We start from the raw sequence: 16,579 nt of genomic DNA, 5'->3' as shown, positions 1-16,579 counted from the left end.
TATGTGTGTGTATTCTTTAGATAGAGAAATAAATATTATTAGAAAGAAAGAAATAATAAAAAAATAGAATGAGACTTCCTCCAGAGCAAGAGAAAAAAAAAATAATAGAGGGGAAGCAAACTAAGACACCTATTGTGGAAGCCCCTTGCTGATAAAAAAAATCCTATTGTGGAAGCCCCTTTTTCCCTCTGTCATAAATATTGAGCTCTTAAAGCTGCTCAGCTCCATGCCAATGACTTTTTCCAGCATATCTTCGCACTGTTATCAATTCTAATATTTTGATGATCGAGATCAACAAATTCTGAACTCATCTTGTCCAACAAATCATTGATCCCATACTGTGAGTTCCATTCCCCAACTTAATCTGATATTGAACTGGGGGCTCCACTTCCAGAGAATAAAGAATGGGAAGCACATCACCTTTTCTACTCCGGCACTTGAGCTTCTCTTGAACCTGTGTGCCTCCGAACTCCTCCCTCGAGTGGCCTTGACACTGTGATTGCTTGTCCAAATTGAAGCCATCTCTTTAGCTTGGTTCAGAATTAGAACTTTGGTAGTTTTGAGTATTTGTAAATGTGCAGGAACTTGATGAGCCCTTAGAACTAATCCTTGCTCCAAGATAGCTCTAATCGTTCGTCCCTTGAGTAACTTGTCCATTTAGGTCCCACCATTATCCAAGATTGCAGCTGGTGCAAGTTAAAAATAATATTGACTGGTGGACCCACTCCGCTCTACATGCACAGTTGTGTTGGTGAGCTCATTGACACCACCCCTTACCTTCAACCCCTTTTAAACCTCGCCTGCTGAACAGGATTTGAACTTCAGTTTTCTGCTTCCCCTCTGACATTCACCTTTGAAGCAGTTACATCATCTTTGCTAGTATTTGAGCTCCGTTTCAATGAGTTCCGATATCTTACCTTTCTGACTTATCTTGTAAAATTTTTTAAGCTTCAAAACACCCACCATGACTGAACAATCTGCGACACCCCTCCCATGATCCCTTTTCATACCCTCCAGGAATGAAAAATGAATATCTTTCAACCCTTGGGCTGATTTCCACCACATAAAGAATTATTATATGATTCTAACCCTTAACTGCTATGCTAGCAGAGCACCTATAATATCAAACTACAATTAATGCTGCAGTTGTCCATCTCATAAACTACAATTATGTGAATGAAGGTGGTTATATATTTTACTTCATTGTCATCCTTAGTTTGTCGTTAGATATTTCAAAAGTGCAAGATGATGAAGTTGGTGACGGGACAACATCAGTTGTTGTTCTTGCTGGGGAGCTGTTAAGGGAGGCAGAAAAATTGGTGGCCACAAAGATTCATCCAATGACCATAATTTCAGGTTTGTTGTATGCTTCTTCTTGTATCTTATTTTATACGGCTTTTCTTGTTTTTTAGGAAGTATCATGTTTAGTACCAACTATAGATGATAGTGTTGTAATTTATTTTAGTTAAAAATTTTAATATTTTCAGTTTTCAACTTCAAACTCTCCTTATATTTGCATTCATTTTTATAAGAGGTTATAAGTCTTCAGTTGCACCAACCCCAAATAAAATGGCAGGAATTAAAAAAAAAAAGGGGGGGGGGGTGGGGGAATTGACACGATAATAATAGGAAAATAGAGGAAAAGAGAAATTAGGTGAAACATAATTAGGGTAAACAATTTTAAATAATGCAAGCTATGTCTCACATTAAACAATGGAACATTTATATTTTATTTTGTCCTAATAAAAGATTTGCTAAGAAGCAACCCATGGTTGACGCAAAGCGAATGGTGATGGTTGAGAGGAACACCTTTGACCTGGTTATTGAAAGTGAGAACATCAACATCCTCAGAATCATGGAATATCGTAGAGGATGAAGAATCTCTATTTTCTTGGAGCTTGAATAGTTCCTCAACTTCCTTGCGGCTTTGTAAGATTTTCGGGCTCACAGCGACATCATGGCTTCATTGAACAAGGAACAAGGACAAAAGTCTTGTTGCTGCAACTGAGCACGAACAAACATGACAAGTACCTTGTCCTTGTGGAGACCAATAGTGGCCGCCTGAGAATCTTAGCCTTTCTAGAGGGCTACAACTTGAAGGCAAGGTTGTTAGAATCGGGATCTTACATAGGAACACTGTGGGGGTGGGGGGTTGGTTTCCATAGGATTGGATTGTGGATTGTAAGGTTCTACTTACAATGTAAAATAAATTAAAAAATTTTATATTTGGCATTTTATGACAACTCTCAATAAAATAAGCCTAAAAACTTGGTAGTAAGTTTAATAAATTTTTTTAAAAAATCGAGGAATGTAGTTAGGTTGCTAGCTAGCACCTAGCAGGTTTTTTCTTCAACAATTTTGACCCTGAGAAATCTGAATAGCCTGAACTGAAAAATGCTCGGCAAAGGGCTGACTGTTGCTGGCTTGTTTATTCAATAATTGTAATTAAAAAGAAAAGAAAAAAACAATGAAGAGGAAAAGGAAGATGAAGTTGCTAATCTTAATTCAATGAACTGATGTAAACTTCTTTAGTTTTGTTATTTTGTCACCAAATCGTAAGAAGGAAAAAGAGAAGGAAGAGGAAGAAAAGAACAAGAGAAGCTTTTTGTTGAAGGAATAAGATTTTTTGTTAGTGAAAAAAAAGAGGAAAAAGAAAGTTATATGCTCTCTCCTTTTAGAAAAAAAAAATATGTCCTTGGCTTGTTGATAATAAGAGAAAAAAAAAAGGAGAAAAAAGGGCAGCTTGTTGCACAAAACTCTCACATATGTGGGGTTTGGGAAAGGGGCGGAACACGGTGGTTCTGTATACGAAGAAAGCAAAAAAAAAGAAACTACAAAGATAATGATAACTTCTACAAGCCTGCAACTTTATGCTCTTGACCTCACTGTGCAGCTCCCTATTTGTTGAAGCTCTTAACTAATCTCAAAACTCTCAGCTGGGGTCTACTATTGCTGGAAGGAGGAACAATTAGAGCCTTTTGATAGAAACTCAAGATCCGTCCATCAAGAACTCTAAGCTCTCAGAGAGCTTCAGATTTGAAGGAGAGAGTTTTCAAGAGATACGCAGTTGCTCTCTTGATTTGGATTGAAGAAATCCTAGAGCATTGTAATTATTTTGCCTTAATTTTGTTGCATTTGGGTCAACCAGACCAAATTTTGTGTCTATTGCAAAAGCAAGATTGCGATCCCAAGATCCTAATAACTTAGATAGGATCCTACTTGATTAAGATTCTTCTTAAGATTTGGATCCATTAGGCAAGTCTAGATAGCAGGATCATAGGATCAAATGGCCTAAATCAGGGTTTTGATAATCATGCTTGAAGGTTGGCAAAGAATCTCCTCTGCAGCAGTCAAACTGGGCTGTCGAGTGCTTCCCTCCTCGAAAGGGCAGTCCAGGGCCATTGCACACGGAAGACTGATATTGCACATCTTGTATCTTGAGAAGAAGAAGGCACCATTATCCTTGAAGCTCCACCAGCTTTGAATAGGATAGTTTTGGTGTTTTATGATCCCCAATATGGTAAATCCTCGAAGATAACCTTGAATTGATGACTAGAAGCAAGGCTTGTAGGGGTTGGGGAAGTTGATTGCAGCCACTCATTCATTCACAACTGCTGCTGTGAATAGAAGCAGCATTCTGAGTTTGAATTTCTTGGGCCAGAGCAAGACAATCCCAAACTCTTTTCTTCTTTTGTGGGTTTTGGGGTAGGCCTCGAGTTGGGCCCTTGCAACATGAGCGTGGGGGCTTATCACTTCAGCCTCTCAATCTCATAAATTAATATTCTGATCCATGGCTCTTCACTTCCTTCAAGCTTTAGGAAGGTCCAGGCAAGGTGCTGAAGAAGATGGTTAGTTTTGGGAGGCTGCTCCTCTACAGGACGCCCCCTCTTAGGCTGCAGCAGCTCGCAAATAAGATCACTGGAGCTTGAATCCTCCAACTCTTAGGCTGCTAATAAATATGTGGCTTTGGTTCCAAGCCCCAATAACTGCTTAGAGGCATTGCATGTTAGCCCCAGCCTAGAGGATTTGCCGGATAGCCCCAATTTTGAAATGGAATGGTCTAGGCCTAGAGAGCATCTAGTTTGAGGAGTAGGTCTTTGATTGGGCTCTCCGGAAGGTGAATACGGTCAACAAAGTCTTCGGTGCGTGTATTTTGATGGTTTTGAAGACATGGCTGTAAGATTGTTTGACGTGATTGAAAAGAAGAGAATATAGGAGGCACGGACTAATAATTAAAAAACCCTTGGGCAGTAATGGAAAGCTAAAGACCGACAAGGAGTTGAAACTATTGGAATATTTGAATGACGAAAAAATGGGAGAATGCCCATACATGGTGGAGGTAGGCAGCAGTAGGGTCTTATTGTTAAATCATGGTAAAGAAACTCATATCAACGCATGAGGGGGCTAAATGATAGAGATAAAAGGAGTTTAATCAAGTCATTTCTTTAAAAATGTTGGCTTGTCCCCATAAAAAAAGTGAGGGTAGTTCAGAGAATAGCTGCATGAGAAAGTTTTTGGACTTCATCAATGTGAATGCCCTCATTGGTCTTTTGCTCACGAGTGGCGCTTTCACATGGTCCGATTCCAGAGAGCTGGCTTCTTTCTCAAGGATTAACAAGTTCTTAGTTTCGACGAATTAGGAAATTCGCTTCCCCAAAGTTACTTAAAGCCTCCTTCCTAGGCCCATCTCAGATCACTTACTCATTTTTATAGGCAAAGAGGAGTTAATTAGGGGCCAACTCCTTTTCGCTTTGAAAACATGTTGCTTAGGCACGTTGGTTTCATGTACCTAGTTAAACTCTAGTGGTCAACACTTCATATCAAGGGGAACGCTAGCTTCGTGCTATCCTCAAAATTGAAGAAGCTAAGAGAAGAGTTGAAAATGTAGAATAAAAGTACCTTTGAAATGTTCATGTGAAGAAGACCATTATTCTTAATGGCACTAAAGAACTCGATGAGCAGGAGCTAGGTCAAGGGCTTGATGCTAAAGAGAGGGGGGGAAAGAGTGTTATTGACTCATTCAAGAAGGATTTGAATGAGGATATCAACCTTGAAGAAATTTCTAGAGATAGAAATCTGGAGTCTTATGGCTCAAGGAGGGTCATTGGGATACTAGATTCTTTCACCGAACCACAACTACCGCATACTTAATACATTATCCAATATTGAATTTTTTGGTTTAGGGTGGGAACATTTTGACTAGGGAAGAGTAAATTAAAAAAAGAGTATCTATGATTTTTTTAAGTCCTCCATTTTGAATCTGAAGCATAGAGACCATGGTGGATGGAATCAATTTTAGATCTCATAGCTCTTTTTCTGCGGAGTGGCCAAAGAGATCCTTGAAAGAAGTAGAAAATCCTTCAAGCCATTAGAGATTGCCATTGGGACAAAGTGCTTGGCTCGAATGGTTTTTCATTAGCATTCTTTCAGACAAACAAGGGCTTCCTCAAGTGTGACATTCTCAACACCTTTAAGGAGTTTGATAGATCAGGCATATTTGTGATTGGTATTAGTGCCACCTTGGTAATCCCTAGTTCTAAAGAAACTTGGGCTGCAAAAATCAAGGATTTTCGTCCAATTAGCTTGGTGGGACAAACTAGGGCTTTTTCAAGCATGATATTCTCAACACCTTTGATAAATTAGGTAGATTTTTGTTCGTAGTAATGCCACCTTTGTCAAAATTGGAAGAAAGTTGGGTCTACAAATACCTAGGATTTTGGCCCAATTAGCTTAGTGGGAAGCATCTATAACTATACGATCCTTGCTGAAGTCCTAGCCGCGAGGGTCGGTCATTTAGGAAGTCATTGGGCAACACTAGCACGCCTTTGTGGCTGGTAGACAGATCATAGATGCTGCCCTTATCGCAAGCGAAGTTGTGGATTCCTATTGAAAGGATGGAAAAAGGGCACGGTGTGCAAGCTTGACATGGAGAAAGCCTTTGATCACGTCACCTAGAGCTTTCTTTTGCATCTTCTTAAGAGAACGGGCTTTGGGGAGCTTTGGTATTGTTGGATTACATGATGCATCAAAACTCCAAGCTTCCTGAAGCTCTTAAATGGCTTTCCTTGTCATCCTTATTTTTTTTCTTGTTGATGAAGGTGTTGATCATGTGTTGAAGAAAGCTGTCGGAGAAGGGCTTTTTAAAGGTGTTAGAGTGGGCAAGAACGAGAGGTTCACAGAAGTTTCACACCTTCTCTTCGCAGATGATACGATCATTTTTTGTGAAGGTGACCCTCTCCATATCCTCAACCTTTGATGCATTTTAGTAGGGTTTGAGGCTACTGGGTTTGAAAGTGAATTTAGAAAAAGTGAGCTTATTTTGATTGGTGATAGCACCTTTGGGGGGGTGGGGGTGTTCTTTCCTTGCTCATCTTTTGGGTTGTAAGCTGGGAACATTCCCCATTAATTACCTCGGTCTACCTCTTGGATCCAAATCCAAAGAAAGCATAGTGCGGAACCCCATTATTGAGAAGTTTGAAAAAAAGTTGGCATGATGGAAAAGAAACTTCTTGTCAATAGGTGGTGCATTAACTCTCTTCAAGATTACCTTGACAAACCTTCTCGTCTATTTTGACCATCTCTTTTGCCGTCTTCTGGTGTGCTTGGAAGGAAAGGAGCAAGAGAGCCTTTAAATATTCAACCACGCTGCTTTAGATTAGTTGAGAGTGGTGGGTTGCTACTGTATCCAGCTGGCACAGTGGGCAACTAATCAATGATCAAATTCTTGACTTCTTTGTGACATCCTGCGGGTTGGTTGACCCATTATACAATTTGGTATGCCTAGTTAATAAAAAAAAAAAAACTAAATAAAGAAATAAATTAGAAAATGTTATAAAATATGAAGGCCCAATGGGCTTGCTTTATTTCCTACAAATAAATATAAAATTCCTAAAAACTGAAAATGACAAAATAAAATCCAACAAAGTCCTAAATTATGCCTAAACTTCCTGTAAAGACAAAAATTTCACCAAACTCGACTACCATCCCCATTAATTTCCTTGGTCTACCTATTGGAGCCAAATTTAAATAGAGCGGGACCCCATTATTGAGAAGTTTGAGAAAAAAATGGCATGATGGAACTCTTGTCAAAATGTGATAACTAACTCTAATCAAGAGTACCTTGACAAACCTTGAAGTTTTTTTTGACTTTAATCTCTTTTGCCATTTTCTGCTGTGCTTGGAAGGAAAGGAACATGAGAGCCTTTAAAGATTCAACTAAGCCAGTTTAGATTAATTGAGAGTGGTGGGTTGCTACTGTATCCAGCTGGTGCAGTAGGCAACTAAATGATCAAATTCTTGACTTTTTTGTGACTCCACTCCCTGCAGGGTGGTTGACTCATTATACACTTTGGTATGCCTAGTTAATAAAGTTATTTTTTGCTGATAAAAAAAAACTAAATAAAGAAATAAATTAGAAAACTTTATAAAATATAAAGGCCCAATGGGCTTGCTTTATTTCCTCCAAAATATAAAATCCCCAAAAACTGAAAATAAAAAAAATAGAATCCAACAAAGTCCTAAATTATGGCTAAGCTTCCAATGAACACAAAAATCTCACCAAGCTCGATTACCATCTCCCCCCCCCCCCCCCCCCCCCGGGGGGCGCGTGCGCAAAAAAAAACCTTAACAGAAAACCAAACATTCCTATTCATGCTTTCTTTCTTCTATCTTATGATGCCATTGAGTCTGAAGAGGTTTTAACCTTCTAGTCTGGCTCGTTTTCTGGCTTATTATTTGGAAGATAGTTAAACGTTATGTTTGAGGAGCATTCTAGGTTTTTAAATGTAATGTTATTTGACTAATCAACCAGTTTTTTAGTTGGTTGATTAAGCTTTTCAGTCATTTCCTCTCACACTTTTCTTAAGCTGCCTCTCTCTCTACAGTCTACCCACACTGACACATACATATTTATCTCTTGCTGTGTGAAATATGCTCCATGTTGAATGTGCAGACTGAGAGTCAATTGTGATGTGTGTTTGATGTTTAGGTTATCGGATGGCAGCTGAATGTTCTCGGAATGCTTTGTTGCAGAAGGTCATGGATAATAAAGAGGATGCAGGTGGTTTGGTTGCAACTTATAATGTTTCAGCAGTTGTTTTTCCTTGATTAGTCTTTTGTATCATTTCCTCACTGTTATCATTTAAATTATATAAAATTATTTATACCTGATTGTTTTGTTCTTGAGAAATAATTGGCATAGGCTGTTTTAGTCGTGCTGTTATTTTTAAACTAGGCTATTGTTTTACATTGCACCGTTGCACTTCAAAGTTTAAACTGAAAAGAAAATCTAGCAACTAGCAAGCTTGATCTTGCCTCTGTATCTGCTGTTTTCCCTTGCTTTATTGAGGACTGATGCATGACATTATTGGGTAATGCAGATAAGTTCAAGTCAGATTTGATGAAGATTGCAATGACCACTTTGAGCTCAAAAATTCTTTCCCAAGATAAGGAACATTTTGCAAAACTGGCTGTGGATGCTGTTATGAGGCTAAAAGTGAGTAGTGACTTTGCATTTAGTAGATTATTTGACATTGGTCTGAATTGGGCAATTTGGATTTCTGATTAGACATTGTCAATGCCATGGCATGTGTTGGGGACTCTGGAAGTTGTATTTATCATTTTCCAAACTCAGTTGAAGCAAGTAACATAGAAATGTGCCATAAAGTGCAAAGATATGAAAACAAGGGTCACACCAAATGGTATGGAATATTAATTGTTAGAAAAGAGAAAAATCAAAGAAAGATTTTAACAAGAAACACCAATGATAACTGTAATAGATGAACATTATTATTTATGAATTTTCTTTTATGATTTTGAAGGGTATGACACATTGTTTTGTACTTATGAAAGCCTTTTGTAATTTGGTTTTGTTCTATATGTGGTACTTGATGGGGTCGCTAGTGATGGATGTCTTCATAAATATATTTATATATTTTCTTTTCCAGTGGATAGAGGAATGAAACATAAACCTGATCTAAGGCCAATTAATGTGATTATGGACAATTTTCTCCCACAAATTTAGGGTTATTAAATTCTTACTTGCTATCTCATTCCAAGTTATTTTAAATCTACCCCTACCCCTTCTACTGCCCCTTGCATTGACTAGCTCACTCCTTTTCATTGGTGCACTGCTTGTTGCACATGCCCAAACCATCTGAGCACCCCTCCCTTATTTTATCTTCTAAAGGAGTTGCACCTAACTTTCCGCGAACATGTTCATTCGTTAATTTATCTTTTGGCGTTATACCGCTCATCCACCTTAGCATTCTCATCTTGACAACTTTTACAATTTGGATACGTCATTTCGTAGTTGTCCAACATTCTCATCCATACAACATATCTGGTCTTATAGCCGTCTTGTTGAAATGGTATTCTATGATCACACAACATGCTCGAAACACTTCTCCATTTTGTCCAACTTACTTTCAACTCTATGCATTTCATGTTTTTCAATTTCTCTTTCAACTTGCATAAATATAATAGATCCAATGTATCAATATCTACTAGTGCATTGATTTCTTGGCCATCAAGTTTAATATTTTTTTTTCTAGTATTCCTCCTAATATGATTGAAATTACATTTTATATATTCTCTTATTTCTACTTATCCTAAAATCTCTAGATTTTCGAGCTTCTCTCCATAATTCTAATTTAGATTCTACTCCATCCCTAGTTTCATCAATCAAGATAATATTATCTGCAAACGACATACGCCATGAAACCTCATTTTGGATACTCCCAAGTTCAACCATTATTAGGGCAAAAAGATGAAGGCTTAAAGTGAATCCTTGATATACACCTATTGTGATTGGAAATTCTTTACCCTCTCCATCTGTAGTCCTAACACTAGTCATTACTTCATCATACATATTGCTAATGACTTTAGTATACCCTACTACATACACCTTTTTGTTTTTTTTTTGTTTTCCTAAAACTTGCCATATAACTTCTTTAAGTATGCTGTCATTCGCTTTATTTAAGTCAATAAAAAACATATGCAAGTCCTCCTTTTTTTCCCTAAACTTTCGCATTAATCTTCTTAAAAGATATATAGCTTCTATAGTAAATCTTCCAGACATAAAACTAAATTGATTTTATGAGACTTTCGTTCTAACTTTAATTTTTGTTTAAGTACCCTTTCTCAAAATTTATTTTATTACTTATAAGTCTAATACTTTAATTCCATGATAGTTATTACAATTTTGAATGTCTCTATTTTTTTATATAGGCATTAAAGTGTTTTTCTTCCATTTTTTTGGCATTTTCTTAGTTTTTTTAAACTGTTTTAAACAAATTAATTAACCATATAATTCCATTATCTCCTAGGCATTTCCAAACTTCAATTGGGATGTTCTTTGGTCCTTTAGCTTTTCCATTTTTTCATCTTTTTTTTTAACATGTAAATTGACTTCATTAACTCTAATTTTGCAAATAAATTTCATACTTTTAGCTTTTCCCTTATTTGTCAATTCTAAGTTTAAGCTTTTTTATTAAAGTAACTTCGCTATCCTTTTTTTATGTCTTCTTCCTTAACGAAGACAATATCATCCTCATTTTTTATACATTTTACATTACCTACGTCCTGCTCTTTCTTGTTCTAGCTTTACCAAGTTTAAATATGTCTCTTTCCCCTTCTATTGTACCTAATCTATCATTTAAATAATTATAAAATCTGTTTAACTTTGCTGAAGGCCATTTTGCATATTTTCTTACCTCTTTATCCTTTTCCCTGCTCTTTCTTGTTCTAGCTTTACCAAGTTTAAATATGTCTCTTTCCCCTTCTATTGTACCTAATCTATCATTTAAATAATTATAAAATCTGTTTAACTTTGCTGAAGGCCATTTTGCATATTTTCTTTCCTCTTTATCCTTTTCAAAATTTTCTATGTTCCTACATTTTTGCCATGTTTTATTCCAAATTCTCTTTCTTACAGATTTTTGAACATCTTGATCTCACCACCAATTTTCTTTACTAACTGAGAATCTTTCTCTTGATTCACCAATGTTTTCAAGACCAGATCAGATAGCGAACTGGCAGCCCAACCGGACAGACCGGTCCAAGTCAACCAGATGTCAATAACATGACATCATAAATATATTATTATTAAAGAAAATAAAAAATGAAAAATTACATATATATATATATATATATATATTTTGTTTGCTTGTTGCTTAAGATTATATCTTTGTTTTTGTTGTTTGGTGTATATGTTGTTGGAAATGGCAAGCTATTGAAGGGGCTAAGGTTTTTATCCAAATTTTAAAAAATTCTGAATGACATTACTTCAAGTGGTTGCTTATACATATATATATATATATATATATATATATATATGTATTATTGATTATTGAGCAACACGGGATGGTTAATAGTTAAGAATCAAGACTAGAAAAATTAAAAGAAATGAAGGAAGAAGCCCCTGCAGATCTGATGTTTAAGTACTCATCGTGATGCCGTTACAATAAAATCAAGGTACTTATTCTCCTCCTGCTTCTTCTTCTTCCAATCATAATAAAATCAAAGTGGAATTTCTCAATGCTGCTGCCTGTTGCTGCTGCTGTAAGTTGCGATGACGGATTGAGTTGGCGTTGGAAGAAGAAGGAGAAGAAATCCATATTTGGAAGTTGCGATGGTGGTCGGAATTGATGTACTAAGACGACAGCTGGCATCGAAGATGCAGCTCAGCAAGGGTCCTCCTTGAATCGAAGAGCAAAATCCCTAACACTCCTAAATTCTCAAGAAAAATTTGAGACAATAGGATCGCTCACAGTTGGAAGTCAATGACATACAAATGACTCTGGTTCGGTCCGGTTCACCTGGGTTGCTCAGGCCACCAATTATGTCCGGTTTTCACCGAGTTATTGTTTAAATAAATATTACCATTAACCCGGGCCAGGAAGGGAGCCAGTGCCTGGTCTTACCGGTTGAAAAATCGGCCGGTCTAGTCTTGTATGGTTTTTAAAACATTGCCTAAAATCTCTTTTGCTATCTTTTGAATAGAGCTAGCTATCTTACTCCAAAGATGTTTGTGTCTACTCCATCCCCCACTGCCTGATCTCCTTCTTTGATTGATTTATCGTTGAATTTTATTATATTTCTTTCTTTAGGTTCAACGTCCTAGTTCTCTTGCATTGCTTTACATTGCCCTTCTCTTCCATGTTTTGTTACATATATCTAATGCTAAAACTCTATGTTGGTAGTTAAGCTTTCACATATGATAACCTTGCATTCTTTACATGATAAATGATCTACCCTCCTAGTTAAGAAAAAAATTATTTGACTTTTATTTTATCCACTTTTGAAGGTTGTTAAGTATTCTTCTCTCTTAAAACAAGTATTCATTGTAATAAGGCCATATGACATGGCAAAGTCTAAGCTCATATCCCTAGACATTTTTATCTCCATATCTGCGCCCTACATGTATCCTCTCACAACTTTTATTATCCTTTCCAATTTGTCCATTCAAATAAACTCCTAGGAATATTTTCTTAGTCCTTGATATCCATTGCATAATACTATCCATATCTTCCCAAGATTGTCTCTTAAGGTTTTCTTCTAAGCCTATTTGAGGAGCATAAGCACTAATGAAATTTATTATCTCTTGGCCTAAGACCATCTTGATTTTTATGTTTTTGTCCGTACTCTCTGGATATCTACAACACTATTTTTTAAGTCTTTGTCTACAATTACTCCTACTCCGTTATTATGTTTTTTCTTTTCTAGTGTATCAAAGTTTGAATCCTAATTGTTCAATTCCAGTCTGGTCCAATTTGGCTGTCTGTTTTTCAGAAGGTTCGTGTTTTGGACTCTGGTAGCCACAGTTGTTTGTTCAGTGTTTGACAAGGTCATGTGCAAGTTTCCACTTGACAATTGATCTGCATCTAGCACTGCTGTTGACAACTCCATCCTCCTTTGTTTACCACCAGAACCAAAAAGAGAACAAAAAAAAAACTTTCAAGCCAAGGCCTAAGCAGTTTGGCATCACCACTCTTTTTGTGGCCTGTGTGTGTGTGTTTGATTGCTTGTGGGGTGTGTGTGCTTGTATGTGTGCACACCTACTTCCTGATAAAAATAAAATTTTATTTTTCATATGTTATTTTGTTCCATTTGTTATGTGAATCCTCTATGCTTCTAGTTGCTTGTGCAGGTCAACATTTCTTCTTATTATCTTTTCCTCGTCTTGCTCTTGGAAATGGCAGGGCAGCACAAACCTAGAGTCCATCCAAATCATTAAGAAGCCTGGAGGATCATTGAAGGATTCATTTCTGGATGAAGGGTGGGTTTAACAATTCATAAACTGCTTGTGATGTGATTTAAAACTTGTTCTATGTGTGATTTGCACTTCTTATTACAAAATTGCAATTGCTTTTTATTCATGTATCACAGAAACAAGAATGCATTGTTATGCTCTGAAGCATCAACAGCCAACTGCCTTGCTTCAGGGCTAACACAGGCATTCTATTCACTAGAAAACCCTTGTATACCATTGGATATTCTGCTTTTTGGGGGTTTGGGATTTTTTTTGGGTGTGCTTTTGTTTGGTTTGTTTTTTAGTTGCCTTTTTATTTTGGTTGAGGGTGTAGGTAAGGTGAGGGTACTGTTGCATGAATATTGAATTGTAAATCTGATTCTAGGGATTTGACAACTTCAGGTCAAAACTCAGGGTTTTATTTTCCCATGCATTTTTTGGTCTTCATGACTTATATTTGTTTAGTTATTCACTATAGTAAACTCTTTGCAGATTTATTCTTGACAAAAAAATAGGTGTTGGCCAGCCCAAACGCATTGAGAATGCAAAGATTTTGGTGGCAAATACTGCAATGGACACAGATAAAGTCAAGATCTATGGGGCACGTGTTCGTGTTGATTCAATGTCCAGGGTTGCTGAGATTGAAGCGGCTGAGAAGGAAAAAATGAGAGAAAAAGTGCAAAAGATTATAGGCCATGGGATTAATTGTTTTGTTAACAGACAACTGATTTACAATTTCCCAGAGGAACTCTTTGCAGATGCTGGAGTACTTGCAATTGAGCATGCTGATTTTGATGGTATTGAGCGGTTGGCTCTGGTTACTGGGGGTGAAATTGCATCAACATTTGATAACCCAGAGTCTGTAAAGCTTGGACATTGCAAGGTCATCGAGGAAATCATGATTGGCGAGGACAAGTTGATTCACTTTTCCGGTGTTGAAATGGGTCAGGCTTGTACTATAGTATTGAGAGGTGCAAGGTAAATTTACATATTTCAGTTCTCTATGCTCTTTGCCTTCCAAGTTTTCTAAATAATTATTATATTATTTATTTCAATTAATGGCCACATGACCAGTGTGTGTTTTGTTTTATTTTAATTACCTGTTTGATTTTAATGCCATGAATGACAAGACATCACATTTGTTTTAAAATCTTGATTGGCCATATACATGTTTTTATTCCCTTGATTTAAACATGGAATTTAATAAACAAAGACAAGAAATAAAAATTTCAGGAAATTTCTTCCTGCAGTCAGCTTCGTTGGGTGGCCTTTTGGTTTTATAGATAAAATATTTTTCCCTTTGTATTTGAAAAGTATGAATTATGTATTCATAGGATGATCAATCAGGGAGTATTAAGTACACTGAGCATATGCCAGATGAATGGAATCCTACACGGAATTGAGTGTAAAGTTAGATTTCAATCAATTATGGATTCATGGTTGAAATTTTCAATGATTTGATTCTTATAATCAATTTTATCTGCTATTATTTAGCTAAGAGGCCTTTTGATATCATATGCTCCTATTTTTTATGGTTTTTTGGGTGGGTTTGTGTTGGGCGTTTCCTAAGTATGAACCTTCCCCCAAATCAAGGATTAGGTTTGGTGGACAGAATAGTAAATTTAATGTGAGATATTATTTGTTTGAATTTCTGAATCCTGCCCCTAATTCTAAGGACCTGCATCTATTTAGCTGGAAATGCTGCAGGTGCACATGTTTCATGCATTCCAGCAGAATTTGAGATTTGAATTGATTTTTTGATTTGATATGATCTCTCTCTCTCTCTCTCTCTCTCTCTCTCTCTCTCTTTCTCTCTCTCTCTCTCTCTCTCTACTTTTATTCATACATTTCCATTTTTTTTCTTTTGGCAGTCATCATGTTCTTGATGAGGCTGAAAGGTCTCTGCATGATGCCTTGTGTGTGCTGTCTCAGACCGTAAATGACAGTAGGGTGTTACTTGGAGGTGGGTGGCCTGAAATGGTGATGGCAAAGGAAGTAGATGAGCTGGCACGGAGGACTCCAGGAAAGAAGTCCCATGCTATTGATTCTTTCTCACGGGCTCTCATGGCCATCCCAACAGCAATTGCTGATAATGCAGGGTTGGACAGTGCTGAGTTGATTGCAAAGCTGCGTGCAGAGCACCACAAGGAAGGAAGCAATGCAGGAATTGATGTCATCTCTGGATCTGTAAGTAAATAAATCACAAGAAATTAGTATGGGTTTTCATTTCTATTTCACACTTTCCATTGCATGCTAGTGGGATTTATGGGGGTAGTTGGATAGGTGGGCAACTGATAATAATAGTTATGCTAGCTCGTCTCATCATGTGCTTCCATAACTGTTTTTACTAAGGCATTTCGAAAGTTGCTTTGCTAGATTTAGACATTCAATCTTATTTTCTCAAGAAATATTTTCATAAAAATAAGAGGAAGTCCTGATCTGTGAAAGAACATTATGCTGGCCCAGAGTCTGAAACAGAAAACAGAGCAATGAAGAGAGTTAAATGCCATTTTGGTCACTGAACTTTTGAATATTTTCTATTTTGCTCACTACAATGTATTTTTCTTTAATGTGGTCATTTTATGTTCTAAATCACTGTATTTTACATGCAAATCAAGTGTGATTATTGGTTTCAAATTCTATAATTCGGAAAGTGTAGTGACTGAATTTTTTTTTTTAATAGGCAAAGAATAGATTTCATTTATAGATGAAGAAGTTGCATAAAGAAGAATAAGACACCTCCCAATAAAATCTGGAAGAAACCAGATGGAAAATCTAAAAACAACAAATGAAAAAAAGAAAAAGAAAAAAGAATGAAAACAAACAAAACCACAGCTCCCAAATCAAAGCATCAGCTTGCTCCAATCTTGCTGAACTTCCAGAGAGCTTACTCCATTGAAATACCCAAACTCAACAACCCTACAACAATGCCATATAGTGAATCTTTTCCCAAACCAGGGACCAATTCAACTTCTTCTCCGAAAAGATCTGTGCACTGTGCTCCAACCATAAACGCCACATCATTGCAAAGAAATCACTGTTCCATAATGCAGCTTTATCCTCCCTCCCTCCAAAATGCGCAAATTAAATAGCCAAAAGTTCAACCACCGATTCTGGACAAACCCAACTTTTTCCCAAAACACCAAATATTATCCACTCTCTCCAGGCAAAATCATAATGCAGAAGAAGTTGGAATGCTGTCTCTGAATTATTATAGCAAAGCGCACAAACATTTGGAGAAAGGGCTTCAATAGTCTCCTAGTCTGCAACAAGTTATTGGGACTGAGTTGGGGTACTTTGGCCTTCCAAATAATAGAATAAAGAGGAGGA

At 36.8% G+C, this 16,579-nt stretch overlaps 1 protein-coding gene across 1 annotated transcript in view; it reads left to right on the top strand.

The window, feature by feature from the left end:
• LOC131162158 (T-complex protein 1 subunit beta) overlaps window positions 1-16,579 on the top strand; it is a 38,990-nt gene that overhangs the window by 21,367 nt on the left and 1,044 nt on the right. The window contains exons 6-11 of the mRNA XM_058118347.1: window positions 1,228-1,356; window positions 7,988-8,059; window positions 8,379-8,494; window positions 13,200-13,276; window positions 13,742-14,227; window positions 15,121-15,436. Of these exons, the coding sequence (XP_057974330.1) occupies window positions 1,228-1,356; window positions 7,988-8,059; window positions 8,379-8,494; window positions 13,200-13,276; window positions 13,742-14,227; window positions 15,121-15,436 (1,196 nt within the window). The remainder of the gene's footprint in view (window positions 1-1,227; window positions 1,357-7,987; window positions 8,060-8,378; window positions 8,495-13,199; window positions 13,277-13,741; window positions 14,228-15,120; window positions 15,437-16,579) is intronic.

This window comes from Malania oleifera, chromosome 8 (genome assembly GCF_029873635.1).
Source record: "Malania oleifera isolate guangnan ecotype guangnan chromosome 8, ASM2987363v1, whole genome shotgun sequence".
Classification (NCBI taxonomy): Eukaryota; Viridiplantae; Streptophyta; class Magnoliopsida; order Santalales; family Ximeniaceae; genus Malania; species Malania oleifera.
The sequence above is the reverse complement of the archived record's forward strand: the minus strand, read 5'-3'. Positions and strand labels throughout refer to the sequence as shown.